The sequence below is a fragment of the Gallus gallus genome, chromosome 1 (genome assembly GCF_016699485.2).
Source record: "Gallus gallus isolate bGalGal1 chromosome 1, bGalGal1.mat.broiler.GRCg7b, whole genome shotgun sequence".
NCBI lineage: Eukaryota > Metazoa > Chordata > Aves > Galliformes > Phasianidae > Gallus > Gallus gallus.
The window spans coordinates 23,118,822-23,138,420 of NC_052532.1; the positions used below are offsets into that span (position 1 = coordinate 23,118,822).

The 19,599-nt window shown below is 38.0% G+C and overlaps 1 protein-coding gene across 6 annotated transcripts in view; it reads right to left on the reverse strand.

Moving 5' to 3' along the window:
• PTPRZ1 (protein tyrosine phosphatase, receptor type Z1) overlaps window positions 1–19,599 on the reverse strand; it is a 130,529-nt gene that overhangs the window by 49,561 nt on the left and 61,369 nt on the right. For all 6 annotated transcript variants that reach the window (NM_001199312.2, XM_015280889.4, NM_001389384.2 and 3 more), the window contains exons 3-8: window positions 11,518–11,697; window positions 8,949–9,100; window positions 7,730–7,825; window positions 7,401–7,467; window positions 4,537–4,694; window positions 3,943–4,093 (exon numbers count right to left, since the gene is read on the reverse strand). In NM_001199312.2, the coding sequence (NP_001186241.1) occupies window positions 3,943–4,093; window positions 4,537–4,694; window positions 7,401–7,467; window positions 7,730–7,825; window positions 8,949–9,100; window positions 11,518–11,697 (804 nt within the window). The remainder of the gene's footprint in view (window positions 1–3,942; window positions 4,094–4,536; window positions 4,695–7,400; window positions 7,468–7,729; window positions 7,826–8,948; window positions 9,101–11,517; window positions 11,698–19,599) is intronic.

Here is a 19,599-nt window from a genome sequence, read left to right on the forward strand (position 1 = left end):
GAGGAAGTGTTGGTCTGTGTAATTCAGTTTGAACTGTACAGCTTGCCAGGCTCTGAATCTACTGCACTACTTATTTGGCATATCATTTTATTCATTACACTGAACACTCCTAATTGAAGTAAGCAAAGAGCAAACTAAGGAAAAAAAATCAAGCTGCATACATCATTCCATTACTAAAACTTGTCCTCCAAGCTCATATCCACCAGAGGGCACAAGGAAATCATTAGACCAGCAAAAACGATTCCCTTCTCAATTCTGAGCATTATGTATACCATCATTTCTTCGTTTATATATATATATATATATGTGTGTGTGTGTGTGTATATTTTTTAATAAATCAAACCACTATTTTATTTTGCAAGGTATTTAAAATAACTCTCCAAGTACTTTTTCATAGTATACCTGCCAAACTTTTCCTTGGTCCAAACTCACATTGCAAACTTTTCTCTATTGTTTTTTTTCCTCCCTTCCTCCTTTGCTCACCAGAGTGAATCTTCTGAACTCTTTGACTATGCTCAAACTAGTTATTATAGAGCACTTAAAGCTGGAGGGTTGGTGTCTCCAATATAATTTATTTCACTTTGACTCTGTTTTCTTTTCCATGTTGTTCTTCCAAATATGTTTTTCCAAGGAAAGGGAAGTTCTTCTCCCAGTTGTTTTCACTCTTTTGATGCTTAGTCTCGTTCCTCTGAGCAGCAACCAGCAATTTTCCTGTATAATAGTTGTGTGCACCTTACTGTACTCTGAGTCCTCCCCAAACTATTGTCTCTTCCCCTTCTTCAAATTTTTGTCTGTCATCTTGACTTTGATCTGTTCTTGTCTTCACCCGTTTTCCCTCTCAAGGGCTTGGCAAAAACCAGGAGGTCATGTATCAACATCTCTAATTAAAGGCTTCTGCTCTGATTTCAAAAATCTGGGCAAAGGGACTACAAGAAAGGAAGTTCCTTCTGTCTAAAGTCACAGATATTCAACTGATTTTTTTTTTTTTTAATTTTAGTCTCAAAACAGCAAAATACAATTCATGAGAAATTGGAGACCTACTCAAGGCTCCGCTGGGCTTGAATTCAGGTCTCTGCTTTCCATAGGTGAGTATTCAGATGCTGGTTTTGAATATCATACTATAATGCACCTATCTTTGCCTGTTCTGTGGAATAAAACACAATCCATCCAACTTAGAAGCTTTTCATATCAACTGAATTGCATCACTGAGGAAGATAAGATACATTAACATCATCAGAAAGTCTGTGCTGTGTAAGAGTTGATCAAATTTGACTTATTTAAATATAAATAGAAAAAAAATTCTGGATTTTATCTTTCTCTGAATTTGATACAGAGTATTACTAAGACATAATTTGATGGTTTTTTTTTTTTTTTTTTTACCCCATATTTGCTGATTACATTTGCTTTAAGTTGAATCTGGATTCAATTTTTTTTTTTTTTCTCATTCAAATCTAGACTTTCATTTGTGGAATCACTGCACTTTGATAAGACATCAATGACTTTTTAGATTCCATGTTACATTCCATTTCCTTACCAAGAATGTTGAGACTGGGACTTTGAAAACTTCTGAAAACATTGCTGAAACTAGCTTTATGAGTAGATTAGAGAGATGCTTTTAGTCCATCTAACAAAATGTAGCTTTATTTGAGAAATAAATGAAATAATATCAAAAATAAATCACACACATAATTCCACAATGCATTCAACAGGATAAAATTGGGATGCTACCATTCTGTAATCTCAACTTCATTCTTCATGTAGTTACTTGAAATTAACTTGTTTCAACAGGTTACTTGCCTGCTAGAGATGAGCCTGGGGGAGTGATAATGGGATTAGGGGTGAGGCGAGGGGCCCAGCTAAAGTGTGTCTATACCAATGCATGCAGCATGGGCAACAAACAAGAAGAGTTGGAAGCCATTGTGTGGCAGGCAAGCTATGACCTAGTTGCCATTATGGAAATGTGGTGGGACCACTACCACGACTGGAATGCTGCAATGGATGGCTATAAACTCTTCAGGAAGGATAGGCAAGGAAGGAGGGGTGCCGCAATAACCCCAGGCAACGCTACAGGCTTGGGGCAGAGTGGCTGGAAGACTGTGTAGAGAAAATGGACCTGGGAGTGCTGATTGATGCTAGACTGAACATGAGCCAGCAATGTGCCCAGGTGGCCAAGAAGGCCAATGGCATCCTGGCTTGTATCAGAAATAGTGTGGCCAGCAGGAACAGGGAAGTAATTATCCCCCTGTACTCAGCACTGGTGAGGCCGCACCTTGAGTACTGTGTCCAGTTTTGGGCCCCTCACTGTAAGAAAGACATCGAGGCCCTGGAGCGTGTCCAGAGGAGGGCAACAAAGATGGTGAGGGGTCTGGAGCACAGGCCTTATGAGGAGCGGCTGAAGGAGATGGGATTGTTCAGTCTAGAGAAGAGAAGGCTCAGGGGTGACCTTATTGCTCTCCATAACTACCTGAAGGGAGATTGTAGTGGGATGATCCTGTGGGTCTTTTCCAACCTTAGCGATTCTATGATTCTATGAGACTTGTCAAAATCCAGTCTTGACATTTCCCATGAGCTGTCCAAATGTATTTCAAAGATTCGCCATTGCTGTTGTTGACTAAAGAATAAGGACTTGAATAAAGAATATATAAGCCTATTTCCTCCTGGAAGTGTTCATGCTCTCGTCTTCACATATCAGCATGTAAATTTAACAGTTTTAAGGATTTTAATTTAACTTCTATCAAAAGGCAATACATTACAAGAATTCTATAATTGCCTTTTTGTCTGGATGTATGAATGTATGTATACATGATGTTGCATTTACATAGTGTATATTAATGTTATCAGAAATGTGACATATATATAAACACAAAGACCTGAAATTTTAGAGATTTCTTTTGGTCCTCCCATGCCTACAGTCAAACTAGAATTTTTAAACTACTGTTAGATACTTTGAATACATAGTTTGGAATAAATACTGCAAGTATTTGTTGCCACAACAAACAGTGATGTCAGTGCAAGACACTTTTTTCTTAAACTTAGTAGACTGGAACCCCTTTGTTCTGTGTTAAACAAATCTCCAGGTCAATTGAATAAGCTTGGTAACCTACCCTGAAACTGGAACCAGAGCAAAAGCAAAATTCTGTACTCCTGAAACACTAAGTAGGAAATTTTAACTACACACAAGAATTTGGGATGCATTGCATAGTAATTCATCGTTACATACAGTTGAATGGCCTTCCAATTTTATATGGTATAACTCAGTGAAAAATAGGATCCTAATATCTTTAGGTTGGACATTCTCTCCTTATCTGAATGGATATTATGTTCACAGACAAAATATCAATTCCTAGTATCTACTTTTGATGCAGTGTAGAAATAAATGGTGATTTTATTTTATTTTTTCTGGGCTCACGAGTGTGAAAATCAAGTACTTCCATACGCTGTCCCGGTCACATAACTTTCACAGGCTTCCCCAAGGTTTTAGGTAAAATAGAGGTCAGAATTTGGCTTTTGGGATTCTCTCCAACTATCACTTTCTCAGTAGTCTACGTGAAATGAATTCGGTGATGTCACATTCTATTGAAGAGGCATGCACGTTATACAACTAAGAACCAAATGGGTTTGTAAAACAAAATTCTCTTGCAGCCCCTGAAAAGGCAGCTTTGTTTAGGTCTGAAACACATTAAAAGGGCAGTGCAAGAAAGCTTGAATTGACGTGATCTTCACTGAACGTTTGGTCGAGACAAGCATTTAATTTTCCACTCCATTTAATCTGACATGTTTTATGATTGCCAGCTTTTTTCTTTGAAGTGATAGATTTATGAATAATAATTCACTGTGCTACTTTCCACACAATTTAAAATGAGTATTTTCATACTAGGATGACTCTCTTACTGAAAATCGTCTTTCAACCTATGAAAAGAGGAGTGACTATTCAGTAAATACCTGCTTCATGAATTTCTTCCTGTCCAGTGTAAGAGGAAAACACTTGCCCAGAGAACTTATATCGTTGCTCTCGAAAGTTGTTTTGCAGATAGTCCATGAGCATCACATAGCCAGACTGTTGCATTGTAAGGACTTCACAGAATACTGCTAACTAGAAGAGACGATAAAAAAAGAAGTCAGAAGTCATAACAAATCAGTATGTTTCTGCTAAGAGGCAGAAAAATCCTGGAAAAATGGCATTGGGAAATTCTGTCTGTTGAGTTTTCTCAGGTGGCGCTGAAATTTTGCTAGTCTGTATCTACTGGCTTACTCCACCTGCACTGATTAACGATTCTGCTGGCGGAGCTATGCACTGTCCACTGTTCGGACAGGGGAATACCAAAGGAGCATTTTCTTTCCACTCTGGACCAGGCATCCAGAGACGTTGGAGAGATCGCTTTTGATGACTGTATGAAAAGCTTAAAACTAGAGAAAAAACATATGCCAGACTTTTGGGCTGGTAAGGAATGGCATGAGCTTTCACCATACACATTGTAACTGATTTTCTCTGTTCTGATACGTAATTGTTTTATTTTAATGCATTAAATGAATTACCTGTTGCTCAGAAATACTAATAGTATCTTTGAACACAATCCATTCAACTGTTTCTGAGCAGGGAGGAGCTGATAAAGACCCATTGTAAGTGTAATATTTGTCCGTTGCATTCGGTAAAAGGTTCAGCAAAACAAATGGTTCTAAGGCAGCTTGTTTTCCTGAAAAAGAAACCAAACATTTTTTAGAATAAAATAGCAATGAATAAATAGAAATCACACTATCCCAAGGAGTTACTATTATGGAACCTCACTAATTTTGAGGCTATTTGGAATTTTTTGGATTTTCAGAGAGGGTAGCATAAGGACAAATTGCTGCACCATTTCTATTTAGATTGAATACCGTTCAATAAAAATTTTGCTTATTTGGGGAAGTATAATGGGTTACTCCAGTAACAAATATAGAAACCAGCATACTTGTTCACAAAATCTTGTTCAACTAAGTGTACTAGTAATCATCTGAGATGCCAAATTCCTGTCTCACTCATGAACTTCAAAGAAAAAATGTTAAGTCTTTCTAATTGATCTCACCACGAATTCAAACTCTCCCTGAATTTGGTGAAGTTGTTGAGTTTCTCACAGGACCTTGAATTCTGCAGAAAACCTCTGCTGGTGGAATTGTCAGTGTGACAAATCTGAGAGCTGCATTACTCAGGTCTGCAAAAGCAGAAATTCATTAGATATGGGAGTTTTAAAATAGTGACAATAACAGTTTTACACAAAGCAGAGAAGGATGCAAAGACCTTCTCCAGGAGAGTGTGACCTTCTGTTTATTGTCCTTTGAAAATAATATCACTTCTCTCAGGTCAGCAGTTTACTTGGTACCTTGTCTGCTGGGAGCAAGCTTGATGAATTGCTGAGTCCATCCACAGAAAGCTAAATCTGTGCTGATATGGCAGCAGGGTCCAGCAGAAATTAGCAGAAATGGTACCAATTTCCTCTTGACAGAATTTTTCTGTTTATGAGAGTTATCAGTGATCTGCCTTATGGAATGGTGTATCCAAAACAATATTTGTTTTTCACACCGTGAAGTACTGCAGATCGTCATATAATTTATTTCAATTGAATTAATTGATTTTAAATGTTGTCTTTTTGCAAATATTCACTTATGAATATTTAATAAATATTCAGACTGTGCATTAATTTGTGGTCTATTACTTTTAGAGTCCTAGGTGGATTTCTGACCTTGTCTTCATAGTGAATTATATGAGCAGTTCATTACAAATCATTGATGCTTTTGTTTCTTCACAGTGACTGTTCCACAGAGTTAACATTTAAAAGCTAGCTCTTCCCCTCTCTAATCCGCATATGATGAAAGGGAAACTTTTAGCAATGCCAAGCAAAGCACATCCTTCCATTACTCCTGTCAACACCTTAGCCACCTCTAGACAGTAGGTACCATTGTTATCTGATAACATGTTTTGCTGTTATATTTTTCCTTCAGTAAGAACGAATGGTCAGCCCATGCTAAGTAGAGGCTTGGGGACATGAAGCTTCTCATTTATAGCATGAATGCTGCTTTAGAGCCTGCAAGTTTGGATTTTAAAACGCCTTTGAATATAATAAACAGCCTAGATTTTAAAATCAAACACCTACAAAGAATTAAGAAAAAGAGAGAGTTCATCTGGAAGGAATAGGACAGCTCTGCACAGCTTGGGAACTCAGCAGCTGGGATTCAAATACATATAGTACAAACATGACTGAAAATGACAGATCAAATATATGGCAGGCGAGGTCAGATTATGTGCTATGTGCTTTTCTTTGAGATGAACAACTTGATTTACTTGTAACCTGAATTTTCAGACCTCATTTGCATTTCATCCAAGAAAACCATATTCTGCTCATTGTTGAAATGCTATGTAGTGGCTATATCTTGAATCTTGCTGCCGATAATTTACAGCTCCTATGCAAAGCTGTAGCACAATATCTGTCTTGACGTATTACTCACTTTCCTTTGTGTTTCACAGAAGATGGCATACAAAGATAGTGAATCCTAACAGATTTATATGTCTCCCTCCTCTGTCTTTGCAATCTACAAAAGTTGCGCACTCTTACATTCACTGAACAGTATTTGCTCTCAGAAGAAAAACAATCTCAATTTTAATGTCATGCATTTGAAAATGCTTAAAATAGTGACATTAATAACCTTTAACACTTTCAACTCATCGATACCAATGTGCTTTAAAAAACTGAAGTATCATTTCAGGTAGGAAAACAGGCAACGCTGGCCATTTTGTCAGGGTCATGGCCATCCATGGAGCAAGAAAATATCCCTATGCAGAACATCAGTCATTTGTATTTATTCTTCTGTGAAGCCACTACGAAACAGTTAGAAAGAAAGGTCCATGTGCTTGGGGTAAAGCCATGAGGAATTCTAAAATAGTGTCAGCAGATGGTATAAATAATGCTAGTATAAATAATGCCAGTACAAATCTAACATAATTGAATTATTTCAAATTCACATAGCAGCTACTGAAAAAAACATTTCTCTCCTCTGGGTCTACAGAATACTAATATTCAGGTTCAGTGTCTGTAAAGCACATCTTGGAAGGGTTCACTGGTGTCATTTGGCTTCCGGTCACATACGATACTCCAGAAATCTATGCCTAAGAATATTCATGGGATAAATCAAACATTTCACTTGACTTAGCATTTTAAAAGTCACAAGTTCTTTGGGATAATTATATTTATTCATCTACACTTACTAGTGTTGTTACAAGTATTCAGCCTTGGAGTAAACTAAGTCTTATTTCTAACAAAATATATGCGTCTATGCTCTTGAGAACTGTGATCCCCAATGGTTTCATAATTATGCTGAAATTTAATTTAGTCTAACCATTAATCAATAAAACATGGTGGCAGACTTACCAAAACGACTAACACTATCTACTCCCTTAATGATTGGAATATAATCCGGATTATCTTCTACTCCAATCTGTGAAAAAGAAATTGCATTTTTACAGCATGGACTTCATGAAAAAAAATTGAAGGTTGCAGTTTACCACCAAAATTATACATGGCCTAAAGCAGTGCATGCATATTTGCAAATTTGTTGGTTTTTTTTATTATTATTGTGAAAATAAATTAGAAGAATATATGTACATTTTTAACACAGTGATCACACATTCAAACCCTTTAAATTCAGTTTGAACATCTGCTGTTTCAAAGCTTGATAGTGACACATAGACTTTTTTTACCTCAAACAAAACTGATAAAGCTCTTAACTTTCCATTTCCTTTAATTGCCTCTTTGAAGTCTGTAAACAGATCTCCATCATAGCAGTAGATTTGCATCTGCAAAAAAAAATATATTAACATATATTACACATATAAAAACAATCAGTGCAATTATTTTTATTCCTAGTTTGAGTAAAAATGTTCAACCAACCAACTTAGCACAAATAGATGGATATGTTATATATCTCAGGTGAATTATATGAATGTACAGAACAGAATTAATCAACTGTTATCTATCTAAAAAGTTCTATATTGGAAAATCATTAAGTCTGGAGGAGCTGCCCTTTTAAGAAGCACGTCATTCTCCACGGGTAATACAGCAAGCCTGGACAGCCAGCTGATACTGTATATTTAAACCACAGTACTCAGATGAGATCAGCCTTGCAATCAACTGTAAAACACAAACAATAAAGCAGGGTGTCCCTCCTGCATCTGCCCTGCAGTAAGTGTGGAGAAACACTGGTAGCAAAAGATTCCCTAGGATTCTGTGCCCACATTTGCTGTCATGGGTATTGGGTTTGTTGCATCCCTTCCTCTCTAACTTTGGATGCAGTTGGGAAATCTGCAGTGTCAGATCACTGACACGAAGGGGACAGTCTTCTGCTGAGAGTGACTTTTCATGTGACGGTGGGTGAGGTAAATCTTCTCTTAGATGTCTTGGTGGGATAGGTAGAGTATGAGTGGGAACTTTCAATAGCTGTGAGGTAAAAAAAAAATGACACCTCCCAGGGAAAGTTCCTATCTCACAGCTCTCCATAGAAAACAGGACAACTTTGGTGCTAATGCTTTGCTCTAACACTGAAATCCAAAGTACCTGAAGTGTGGAGCATCTCCGGACTCTCAGTGAAGCCTGAGTTTGAAAAATCAGTTTCCATCTTAAATACTCTATCACTGGGGGACAAGACGGGACAAACTTGTGGTGGTTTAAACTTTGTCAGATTAGCAGGACCAACTCCCAGTGTCATCACAGAAGACACAGGAAAATGCAGGTTAGATACCCTCTATGGACTAATGCCTTACACTGCTGCTCTCAAGTACATCATTTAAATATTACTAACTTGGATTGAAGTGATGATTCAATTCACAAGTAAGCTGTAATTATGTGATAAACAAAGGTGCTTAGTAAAGAATGTTACTTTTTGCAGAACGACAAATTCTCAAAATCTACTCTGTACTCTACCTCAAGAGGAAATTTTTGTCCTTCCAAGCTATGTTCTGATCCATCCGATGACGCATTGCATTTTCCCCAGTGAAAAGTGATCTTGCTTGCTTTGAATACAGTATCTAAGCCACCTCCACTTACATAGTAATCATTTGACAGGTTAATCTCCACTAAACAAAGAGAAAGAGAGGAAAATAAACACACAACAGTGTCAATATAAAAGCCAGTCAAGGCATCTATGACTCTCATATTTCAGAACAGGTGCAAAAAGGCAAATATGATACACTTATTTTACTATATTTCATACATAATTTGTCAGGAAGTTGCCATTTAAAGTAAAAAATGTGCTAATTCCTTATAAACTTGGAGAAATATGTTTCATTTCATGCTGCAATTCATACAAGTGCACTATTTTTTGTCTCTGAGAACTAGCCCCACAAATATGCTGAAAAGCCCAGAAACATTGTTTTAGCCACCAACTTGACCTTCCAAGAAAATAAATTCCTAAAATACACAGCTTTCTGAAAGCATCTACGTTTTTAACAAAAATTAAAATAAAACAAACTTACTGTCCCAATACTAGATACCAATTCTAAAGGAAGATAGGGAAAGAAAGATTTAGCCAGTTACTAGGAGGGCTGTCCTGTCTGTGAGCGCCGTTGGCTGCCTCCTCAGGGAATAAGTGATAATGTCTCCTTAGCTGGACAAAATTGTATGCGAACTGCAGATGGGACTGAACATTTTTCCGCTGGAGGGAATTAGCAGGATGGAATAGACCAAATCCCTACATTTGGCTTTTCCACATGTAATGACTGTGAGTTGTTTGATCTCTTGTTAAAATATCACTAATGAAGTTCAGTTCAATTACATTCCTCTCCTCAAGGCCTTGAAGACAATTTCAACTGAAGAGCTTTGCACTTCTTTTTATAGTATCTGAATTGTATTAGAGGAGGAAGAGCTCACACCAGTTTTATGGATTTCAAAAATGTTTTCTTGGGGATCTCTTTAAAAGAAAAACCTATTTTTTATCTCAGTTGGTAGAGCAAATGGGAAATAAGTGATTTGTTGAGCAGTATGTATGAAGTATATGATGGCGCCAAGAACAGAAACTAGGAGCAATAGCACTAAAAACAACCAAACCGACCTCCCAAGGAACAAAACAAGAGCCCAGACCATCAGCTGCAGGAACTGCAGGGCCTGAGTGTGGAGGTGGGTGTAGTGGATGCAGGTGTGCCCAGCTGAATACACTTTTCAAGCAAGTGGCCAGGTTACGAGAGGGAGTCACCAGAGGATCCAGGAATCCGAGTGAGAGATTGATGATTGTCACTGTGTGTGCTATCTATACTCTGAGGGTGGTAAAGCAATGGCACAGGCTGCCCAGAGAAGCTGTGGATGCCCCATCCCTGGAGGTGCTCAAGGCCAGCTTGGATGGGGCCCTGGGCAGCCTGAGCCAGTGGGTGGTAACCCTGCCCATGGCAGGGGGTTGGAACTTTAATGGTCTTTAAGGTCCATTCCAACTCAAGTCATTCCATGCTTCTATGAAATTAAAATAAAATAAAATAAAATGAAATAAAATAAAATAAAATAAAGTAAAATAAAATAAAGCGACTGATCCAGGAATTTTCTGGGAACTGCTGTGAGACAGAGATAGAGATAGTTATTAGAAGATGCCTTCCTTCATGTCAGTACCTGAAACAAGATATAGTGCTTCTATGAAGCTGCTTTTAGATGCTGCTATCCTAGATTTATAGAGCAAAGTGGTTGAAAAATATTTGTCTGACAATATATATGCCGCCATAAGCTTCTTTTACAGCTGGGAGAAATAAGCCCTTGTAGCCACAGAATCATAGAATTGCTCAGGTTGGAAAAGACCTTAAAGATCATCAAGTCCAACTGTAACCTAACCATACTACCCTGACTCTAACAACCCTCCACTAAATCATGTGCCTGAGCCATGAATCATCTCTTCCTAAAATACACTTTTAAGGTAGAAAAGACAGATCAGACCACAAAAGCACCTGTTTCTCTCTCTCTTTCTCTTTTTTTTTTTATTTGGAGAAGGGAGTTGAAGTGAGTAATTCATATATAAGTAGACACTTAGACATTACAGATGTTGATGTGTTGATGAATCCCACCACCATTAGATTTTTGAAATTACAACTGGTCCTCAAAGTGCTTCCAGATGAGTAGGTAATTTATTTGTGTTTAAGAAAAAAAAGGAAAAATGTCTGTATATTCATTTAAAATTCTAGATCTTTAGTAATAGCCATCATTATTTTGTAGAAAAAAGTAAATTACTGTTTAGCTTAGTGAAGTGCTCATGATGGTATGATAGTAATGCTGTGATTTCCTTGTCCCTCTCTGGGACACTATTTTCATTTGTGCTTTAGTGATTTTGCTATTATGCTTGGTTATGGTCATCATTTGTGGCTTTTTTTTTCTCTATTATTGTTATTAAACAAATAAATTCAGAACACAAAGGCTATGGAAAAGGGGAATGAAAAAAGCTCAATTAAAAATCCATGGCTTGTTGTCCTCTATCACTTCTAAAAACTCTGAACTCCAAACATGAAGCATGATGTTTTACCTGTTTTGCCATTGTTGCGAATGAAAGTACCTTCTCCAGTTTCCTTTTCCCATCCATGGAATTTAAGTTTCTTTAGATTCACATTCACTTGGGTAAGTTCTTCATCTATATTAATAGGAGATTGTTTGGCACCATTGCAAGCTGAATATTTTTTTCCCCAGTCCGTTTGGTTCAAAGTTCCTGAAAATCAAAACACTGCAGTAAATACATTTAAACTTAAGCTGATATCCATATATTTTTTCAGTGTGTGAGTAACACAAAACACAGTCTGCAATCTGTGGTCAGAATACCTTCTCTTCCTAGGTCTAACTGCTGCAATACTCTGCACAACTACTGTTGCATTCTACCTTCAGGAATTAGGTCACTTTTTGATGATTTTAGATATCATACAGAAATGATTATGAATCTCCAGGGAAAGCAGAAAACAACAAAAATGCCTCAAGCATAACATACAGAAATAATAAATGAAACAAGAAAGAAATAAGCTTTTAGATGAAAGAAACTGTCATTCAAAAAGAATTTGAAGTTACTGCAAAACCCTCCTTTTCAAACAACTCTTTCATCACCCAAATGTCACCAGCATTCCTTCTGCCTGATGAACACAATCAGCCCAGAAGATTTTTAATAAATAAAAGTATGATCTTTAACGTAGTCCTTACACAGAAAGAAAAACAAAAAGTGACTTTACTCAGCAAAAGGAAAAAGTTTGTGATGCTCTGTCCAGAGAGGCTGGCTGTAGGGTCTGTCTTTGTCCACGAAGGACAATGCAAAGGTAATCCAGCCACCCCCGATAGCTGTCCGGAGGCCCTGTACCACAGCAGGGCACTTTCTCCAGGGCACTGGACTACAGAGACACAGACACAACATACTTGAACTTCACAAGAAGTGATCAAGTACTCTATAGACCAGTATGAGGAGTCAGCAGCTGCCCTAAGAATCTTTGGATTGTATATTACAGTAATATAAATTAGACAGCATTTTGGTGGTGTATGCATTTGCATGCATACAAATATTTTCTATTGACAGGAGATTCTGAAGGCATTTAAAGGGACTAATTAAAACTGAGTTTTGACTGTGGAGATATAAGAAAATATAGCTGCTTCAGTTAACTTTTGCTTCCTAGTAGTTACAAGCGAATATTAGTGAATCCACTGCACACATTTAAATTCTATCAGAGATGCTGAAATGAGCCATGGCTCATTTACAGGCTGCTTTCTTACATCCATGTCTGTCAGTGGAAGACTGGCTGTATTGCACCCCAGGCAAGGACAGCCCTCATACTGCACTTAGAAAACTCAGCGAGGGGAAAGGAGATGCAGCCAGACCTGTAACCATGACAATAGGCAGTAATACAAGATGCTTATCTGGATAGTCAGCCACCTAGAAACATACCTGAGCTAAATTATTCAGCAAGGATCAAGTCAGGCCAGTTACCAATATCACCTTGCCACATCAGAAGCACTGCAGGTCAGATGGCATGTAGATCCATTTACTTCTTTCAATCAGGAACAGAAGAAACTGCTAGGCACAATGGCCAAGCAAATAAAAAAGTTTTAGTCAGAGTGTAATAAAACTGAATTTCCTGCAGGTGGGGATTAGAATCCTGTTTAAGTGAGCAGCGTTCCCTTCGGAAGAGCATACTGGTGGGCTTCTGGCTCATCCTCAAGTAATGCTTCTCCTGGGCATCAGCTGTGAGCTACAGTTTATAACCTGGACAAACATTGCAATAACTTGATTTCTAATGTGATTTTTATATGAAGAGAGTATTATTTCACTTCTTTTCTTTAAAGCTTCCCTTGAAAAATTCTGAGTCCAAGTCAACCTAAACTTGGATATGAACCCAATCTATAGAGAATTTTCTAACAAATATTGAAGGCCTTTGAAACCAAGAAAGCCAATTTGATTTCAATATAAACTGAAATAATGAACTTTTAAAACAGCAAAGCCTCCAAATAGGGCCAGACAGGAAGAAATAACAATCCTCAGCTTTCCCTGTGCATCCTTGCAGACAGGCATTTGTTTCCAGGTCTACCTTCAGCCAACTCTGTGGCCTTCCAAGCTGCCAGGTTGGGCCTGGCTGGCTGCCCACCACTGTCCCTCAGAATTAGGCTGCACGCTTCACTCTCGTCTCTGCCTTCTTTGTTCCTTCCTTCCCAAGGCTTCCAGAGGCTGCTGTTGTTGCTGTTGTAGGGCAATGCATAGAGAGCTCCTTTCCTTCCACTGTCATACCTGCTCTCCTGGCTCACATGCAGCCTCTCCTTCAGGATGTTATCATGACTCTCTGCTCAGCATGCTTTTTCCTTATTCTTCTCCTTCCTCCAGTGACACCAGGATAGATGGAAAATCCACCCTCCTCCCACCACTTGGGTACTTTCTTCCACATTTCTTCTGATGAATGTAAATATTCTTGATTTGCATCTTCCCTTCAAATTCCCTACTATCCTCTATCAAGTTCAACTCAAATACATCAAATTTACAGAAACTATCATTTCCTTCCAAGTTTCCTGGTTTTGTATTTCAAATTCCTGCTTTGTGATGTAGAACATAAATTCTTTGTCTTGGTAGTTGTTATCTGAGCATCATCGAATAATATAACAAATCCCTAGCACGAAGCTAATTATAACATTAGTAATCTAAATCCCAGAAGACAATGCTATGCCAACACTGTAACCCACCACTGTGTCCTGAGCCAGGGCACTCGGAGTTAGGTAGGATGCCAGCTGTAGGCACTACGGTGGTGTGATTAAAGCTAGGAAGCTTCTTCACTCATTCTAGATGTAAAACTTGTTGTAAATATTGAGAGGAAGAAATGAGAGAAGCCGGAAGGCCTGATGAGGTGAAGAACATTATTTCCTACCTCCCAGCTAGGCCTCAAACCTGTGATGTGAGCTTGCTACAAAGGTTTGATAATGTTCAGGTTTTTTAATGTGTGGAAACAATTAAGTCAAGTGACTGTGATACAGAGATTCTCCTTTCATTGTTTGTCCCTTTCTGAAATGTTAGGACATCTCTGAATTCTTATGACTCATCTATAAATTTTACCAGTGATTTTCATGTAATTATAGGACATCACACACTCACCTGTGCACATGGTAAGAAACTGATTTATGTATCTCATGTATGGAAAAAATGCAAATACTTTTTCTGCTGCTCTCTGGTTGACAAAAAATTAAGTCTGTTCTTGTTGTATGACTGCTAGCTGAAATCATCCAAGGATAAATGAAAAGTATTCCATGGTTGCAGAGGACAATAGTCTTCCAGCTAAGACAAATGAACTGAATGCCCCAAATCAATGCTGCTGCTGGCAAATCTGAATATGTATTTGATAGCTTTTAATCATTCTTCTTCTTTTTGGTCCAGCAGGTGCTTTTTTTGTTTGTTTTATTGCTTACAGTTGCATAAATACAGGTGACCCCAGTACTGAGAAGCACAGGCAATATGGGAACTATTTCATAGGAAAAAACAAACTTTGTACCAAGGAATGAGATGTGTACATTTTGTCAGTCATATGCAAAACCACACTTACTCAGTAGTGACTGAGATGTTGTAGCATTGATCAAAAGCTATGGAATTAAAAGTAAAGGATATCAATAACAGGCTCCATACTGGAGCAGGAACATGGGGAATTTCAGAAAGAATGGGAGTTCAGTTGTGATGGTTCAAATTATGTTTGAACAGCAGAATAAATGTCTATGCATATATCATGTTCTGCAGACCAATACAAATGGATTTATAGAGTGAAACAGTTGGGGCTGAGGACCAGATGTCCACACCATACGTTTTTCAGAAGGCTTTTAATTCAGCCTATCTCTGGTCCCATGGTGAATACTCACAGGCAGATGAAGTGCATTCATTATATTGTTTCAGTGCTTCTCATGTTTAATAGCAGTTGGGATGAATCCATGTCATGCACTCTGAGACAACTCTGCCTTGGGAAGCAACGCTTGGAAAGTGGGGAGCAGGGATGAGATTTCCTCCAGAAGTCCAGTCCCAATCTGATCTAAAATGCTGATGTAAATGCATCCAATGCAGGCAGCAGGTGGTGAAACTGCTGTGGTTTACATGACTTGCAGAAAGCCAAAGTAACAGCATAAGAACCAAATGTTTTTAAACAAGAGCAGATTGTTTTACTGTAGGTGTTATCATAGAAATCATAAATCAAAGCAGTGCCAGCCATCTTGAAAATATTGTTGAAACTGAGCTTTGAAAATGATTTTCCCCAAACTGTTCTTTGCTCGGAAGGAAACCTGAGGAGAATAAAAATGTGCATGATGTAATGTGAAGAGTGCACAGAGGAAGCAATGTTTGTCAAAGCTGTCAGCTCTGAAGAAGTAACTGACAATTCACTATGAATGAAAATGAGCCTGAATACAGCGGATGACAAGTTAATGGAAGACTGTCTATACCATAACCTTCACTACTCTTGCCCAAGGCAGAATGGCCAAAGAAAATTTGCCTACTCTCTGTATCTATAAAACGTTACACTTAGCACTGCTCCTCATCCTTAGCCTCATGAACCCATCCCTACAACAAGCATGCACTTCTCACTTAGTGCTGCTCTTCTATCTCCTGCAGCCTTTGGAAGATCTGTCCCACAGAGTGTTACTGCACTTCTTTTGTAACAATACTTGAAAGAAAAGCATCTGTCAAACAGTTCTCCACAAGTTAGCAGTCTATGCAAGCAGAAAGAGCAAGTTGTGAAACTGAGTAGGCTGTGATCCTCCCAGCAGCTTGCCAGGAGAGGGGTTTCTCAGCATGTTGATATGCTACTATGTGCCTGTCTGTTGGGCTGTAAGTCTTCATGACGAGTACTGCTATTTACTACGGGGTATCAGTGCTCCCAATGCAGCTTCTAGTCCTCTAAAGGTAGAAAAGTGACTTCAGTGCAGATTCTGGATGAGTGAGTAAAGAGCTGAACCACTGGCCAAAAGAGATAGATGCCACTGGTATTAACCTTGTGGATGTCAGTATAGCTCATATTACATGGAACTGCATTCTGAAGGTAGATTTTTGTCTACAGGTAAATGAAATGTCCTTGTCTTACATGTCATCAAGTAGAAAACAGTGTTTCTATTTTGTCTTGATCTTCATTGCAGGAATTTTTTTTCACCTCTAAAAAGCCCCAGTTACCTCCACAGAGCTATTCACCATCGGTTTCATTAACTGTCCATAAATTCTTCAGATTGAAAAAGTCTAGACTTTAAGGAGTGCAGTTACTTGTCAAGGCAGAGAAGTTTTGGCTTCCAATTTTGGGCATAGCCAGTTTTTATGCCTGTCTCAGAGTTTAATTGCTTGTGGGTTTTCCAAGACAGGATTGCTTGCCAATGTCTAGGTCAAACGCTAAAAAATGATGGCTATGTTAAAAACAGCCCGTAGATTAACTGCATGGTCACTCTAAAAACTTCAGTAATATTTAAATGTTCTAAATTCAACAGTAAAATTGTAACTTGCTTTCAAATGAGCAAAAGCCAAATATATTTATCCCATAATTTTTTTTTTTTTTTGCATACATGCAGTTGCAGATAAATGAATGCAACACATTTCCCTACACACATTGCTCTACTGTATGATTTGATATTTGAATGGTATTTAAATGAATGATATTTAAATGAAGGGAACAGAAGAAACAAAAAATTATATTTGTTTTGCAACTAGATGAATTCAAGCAAGCCAAAACATCTATTCTAGCATTTCTTTACTGCATTATTTGTCACTTTTCTAAGCATCAGCAAATCTTCACTGTATTCTAAAAGATTGTGCATTGTGTGCACATGCATACAAGAAGACATTTGAGCTGTACAAACACAGAAAAACATGGACTTTTCTTGAGGAAAATATCCTAAAGAATGGCCCAGCACCAAGCTGTCATGTCCATTTTCTCTGTTTCCCATGTTAAGTATTTTTGTTATTAATATCTAAATTAGCAGGTGTCAGAAAAAATCTGATGCAATGTTTTGTTATCCTCCAATCATCATATTTCTTTCATCTTATGTTTTATTTGAGCATAAGCATTATGCTTCATCCACATCTCTGGTTACCAAGACAGCTCAAAAAATAGCTGAAAACAATTGAGAGAAGAAAAAATTTATATTTTTTCCCCTTCATCCCCACAGGGGAAAAAAAAAAAAAAAAAGAATCAGAATAAACCACAGTTCTTTAGATAGAATAGAAAACCGTAATCAGTATTATAAATGCAGTGGCTGCCTGGTGATTTGTCTTCCTGGGAGTCAATCTGATAATGATTCACAGCCTAAGCGAATTACTGAGCAAAATGTGTAGGAGGATGAAGACCAATGGACAGCTCTCTTTCAGTATAGCAACTGTTCACTGTTCCTCTTCTTCTTTCAGTCCTTGATGTATCTGGCCATTGCAAGCCAGACAGAAACTATATAATCAAATACTTCTATGCCAGAGAAATACAGATTATCACTGATTTGCAGTGCACTCAGTGGTATGGTTGATTAGACTAGGAGTAGGATTATGGGAGAAATTCAATCAACGTTTTAAGATACCTCTTTTCTATTATTCTCATCCCATTGCTCCTGAATTTGCATAGAAATGCTGTTAGAGAATGATGTAGCAATACACAATGAAAACTTGCCAAGTAGTCTTGATAATTAATGTAGTGTTAAGATCTAAGCTATATTTTTCAAGTAAGTATTAGGGAAGGAAAATTGTTACAGTGTCAAATGAGAAAATATCCAATGAAAAAGAAATACATTCTTTCTCTTGCTTTTATTTCATTTTTGAAAATAAGTGGCACCCTAATTGGAAACTCACCACTTCTAAACTTCTCCAAGGAATTCAGATAGTAGCAATGATTTCCTTAAGATACTTAAGGTCACAAAACTGTATACAGCACTGCTGAGTGACAGATAAAATTCCAAGTTCACAATTAACCACAGCTGGAAACAGAACTGGGATGCATGGAGCTGGCTCACTTTTAGGGTAAGAAATAGGCAATGTCTTTTGGCCAGCACTGAGGAACACAGCCTGTGACTGAATTTCATTTCCCTACAGCTGCATTTCTTTTCATGTTGGGCATAATAGAATTAGCTGTCGATTTTGTGTCATGGCAATATCAAAGACCTGTTTGGTCTCTCCCAAGAAAAGAACTCCTCACCCATTCCTGAGCAGTTGGGCACAGTGTTGGAGAGGAAGGACATATGAAACAGGACAGTCACACACTTCATCCTCTACCACTTCCATGATTTTTAAGATAACAGCAACAGCTTTCCAACACCATGCAGTCTCACCACAGTTCAGCTGTGCTTCCAGGAAGTGGAATGGAGGCCTGCTCTCAAACTTATATCTACTGCACAGAGAAAGTGGACTATATTGCCTTTCTATCACTGAACAGGAGCACGAATGGAGCTTACGGTAGTGTCTCCTTCCGCCTTCTATCATACAAGTACTAATCTATTTGAAATGCAATGGCTGAGAATGACAAAAGTTATTTCGAATCAAAGCTTGAGCTTAAACAGCTTTTGACCATAAAAATGCACCTTAAATGACCATCAACAAGAGCAAAGAAGAAGGAAGTAATAATCTACTTCAAGTGCAGCATTCAGCACCTGTCTGGTAAGTGATAGTTGATGAAGTCCCAGGAGATGAGTACAATGAAACCCATCTTCAGCAGCAAAACCCTCATTTTTACCAGAGTGCAGATCACCATCCAAGTCTAATGAATTGCACTATGACACTCTTTGCATTTCCTTGCTCATTACACCAAGGTAGTCTCTGCTGCATTTTAGAAATGATCTTAGGTGGCAGAACCAAATTACAGCAACAAATTTTAAAATGGTGTCATTTCCTTCTTCTCAGCTTTTCAACGCATCAACAGATCTAACAGTGTTGGATTTCACTGAGAATATCAAAACTGTTTTCTCTCTTGTGGTATGGCCTCCCTCCTTCCCCCCTCCACTGCCTTCCTTCACTTTCCTTCTTCACTCCTTTTCTCTCCCTCATCCCACTTTTTGCTATAACCAAATGTACATTACTTTATTGCTGTCACCGAGGAAAATAACTCCTGTCATTACCAGCCAATCTACAAGAATAATACGTCTAATAAGCTGTGATCCA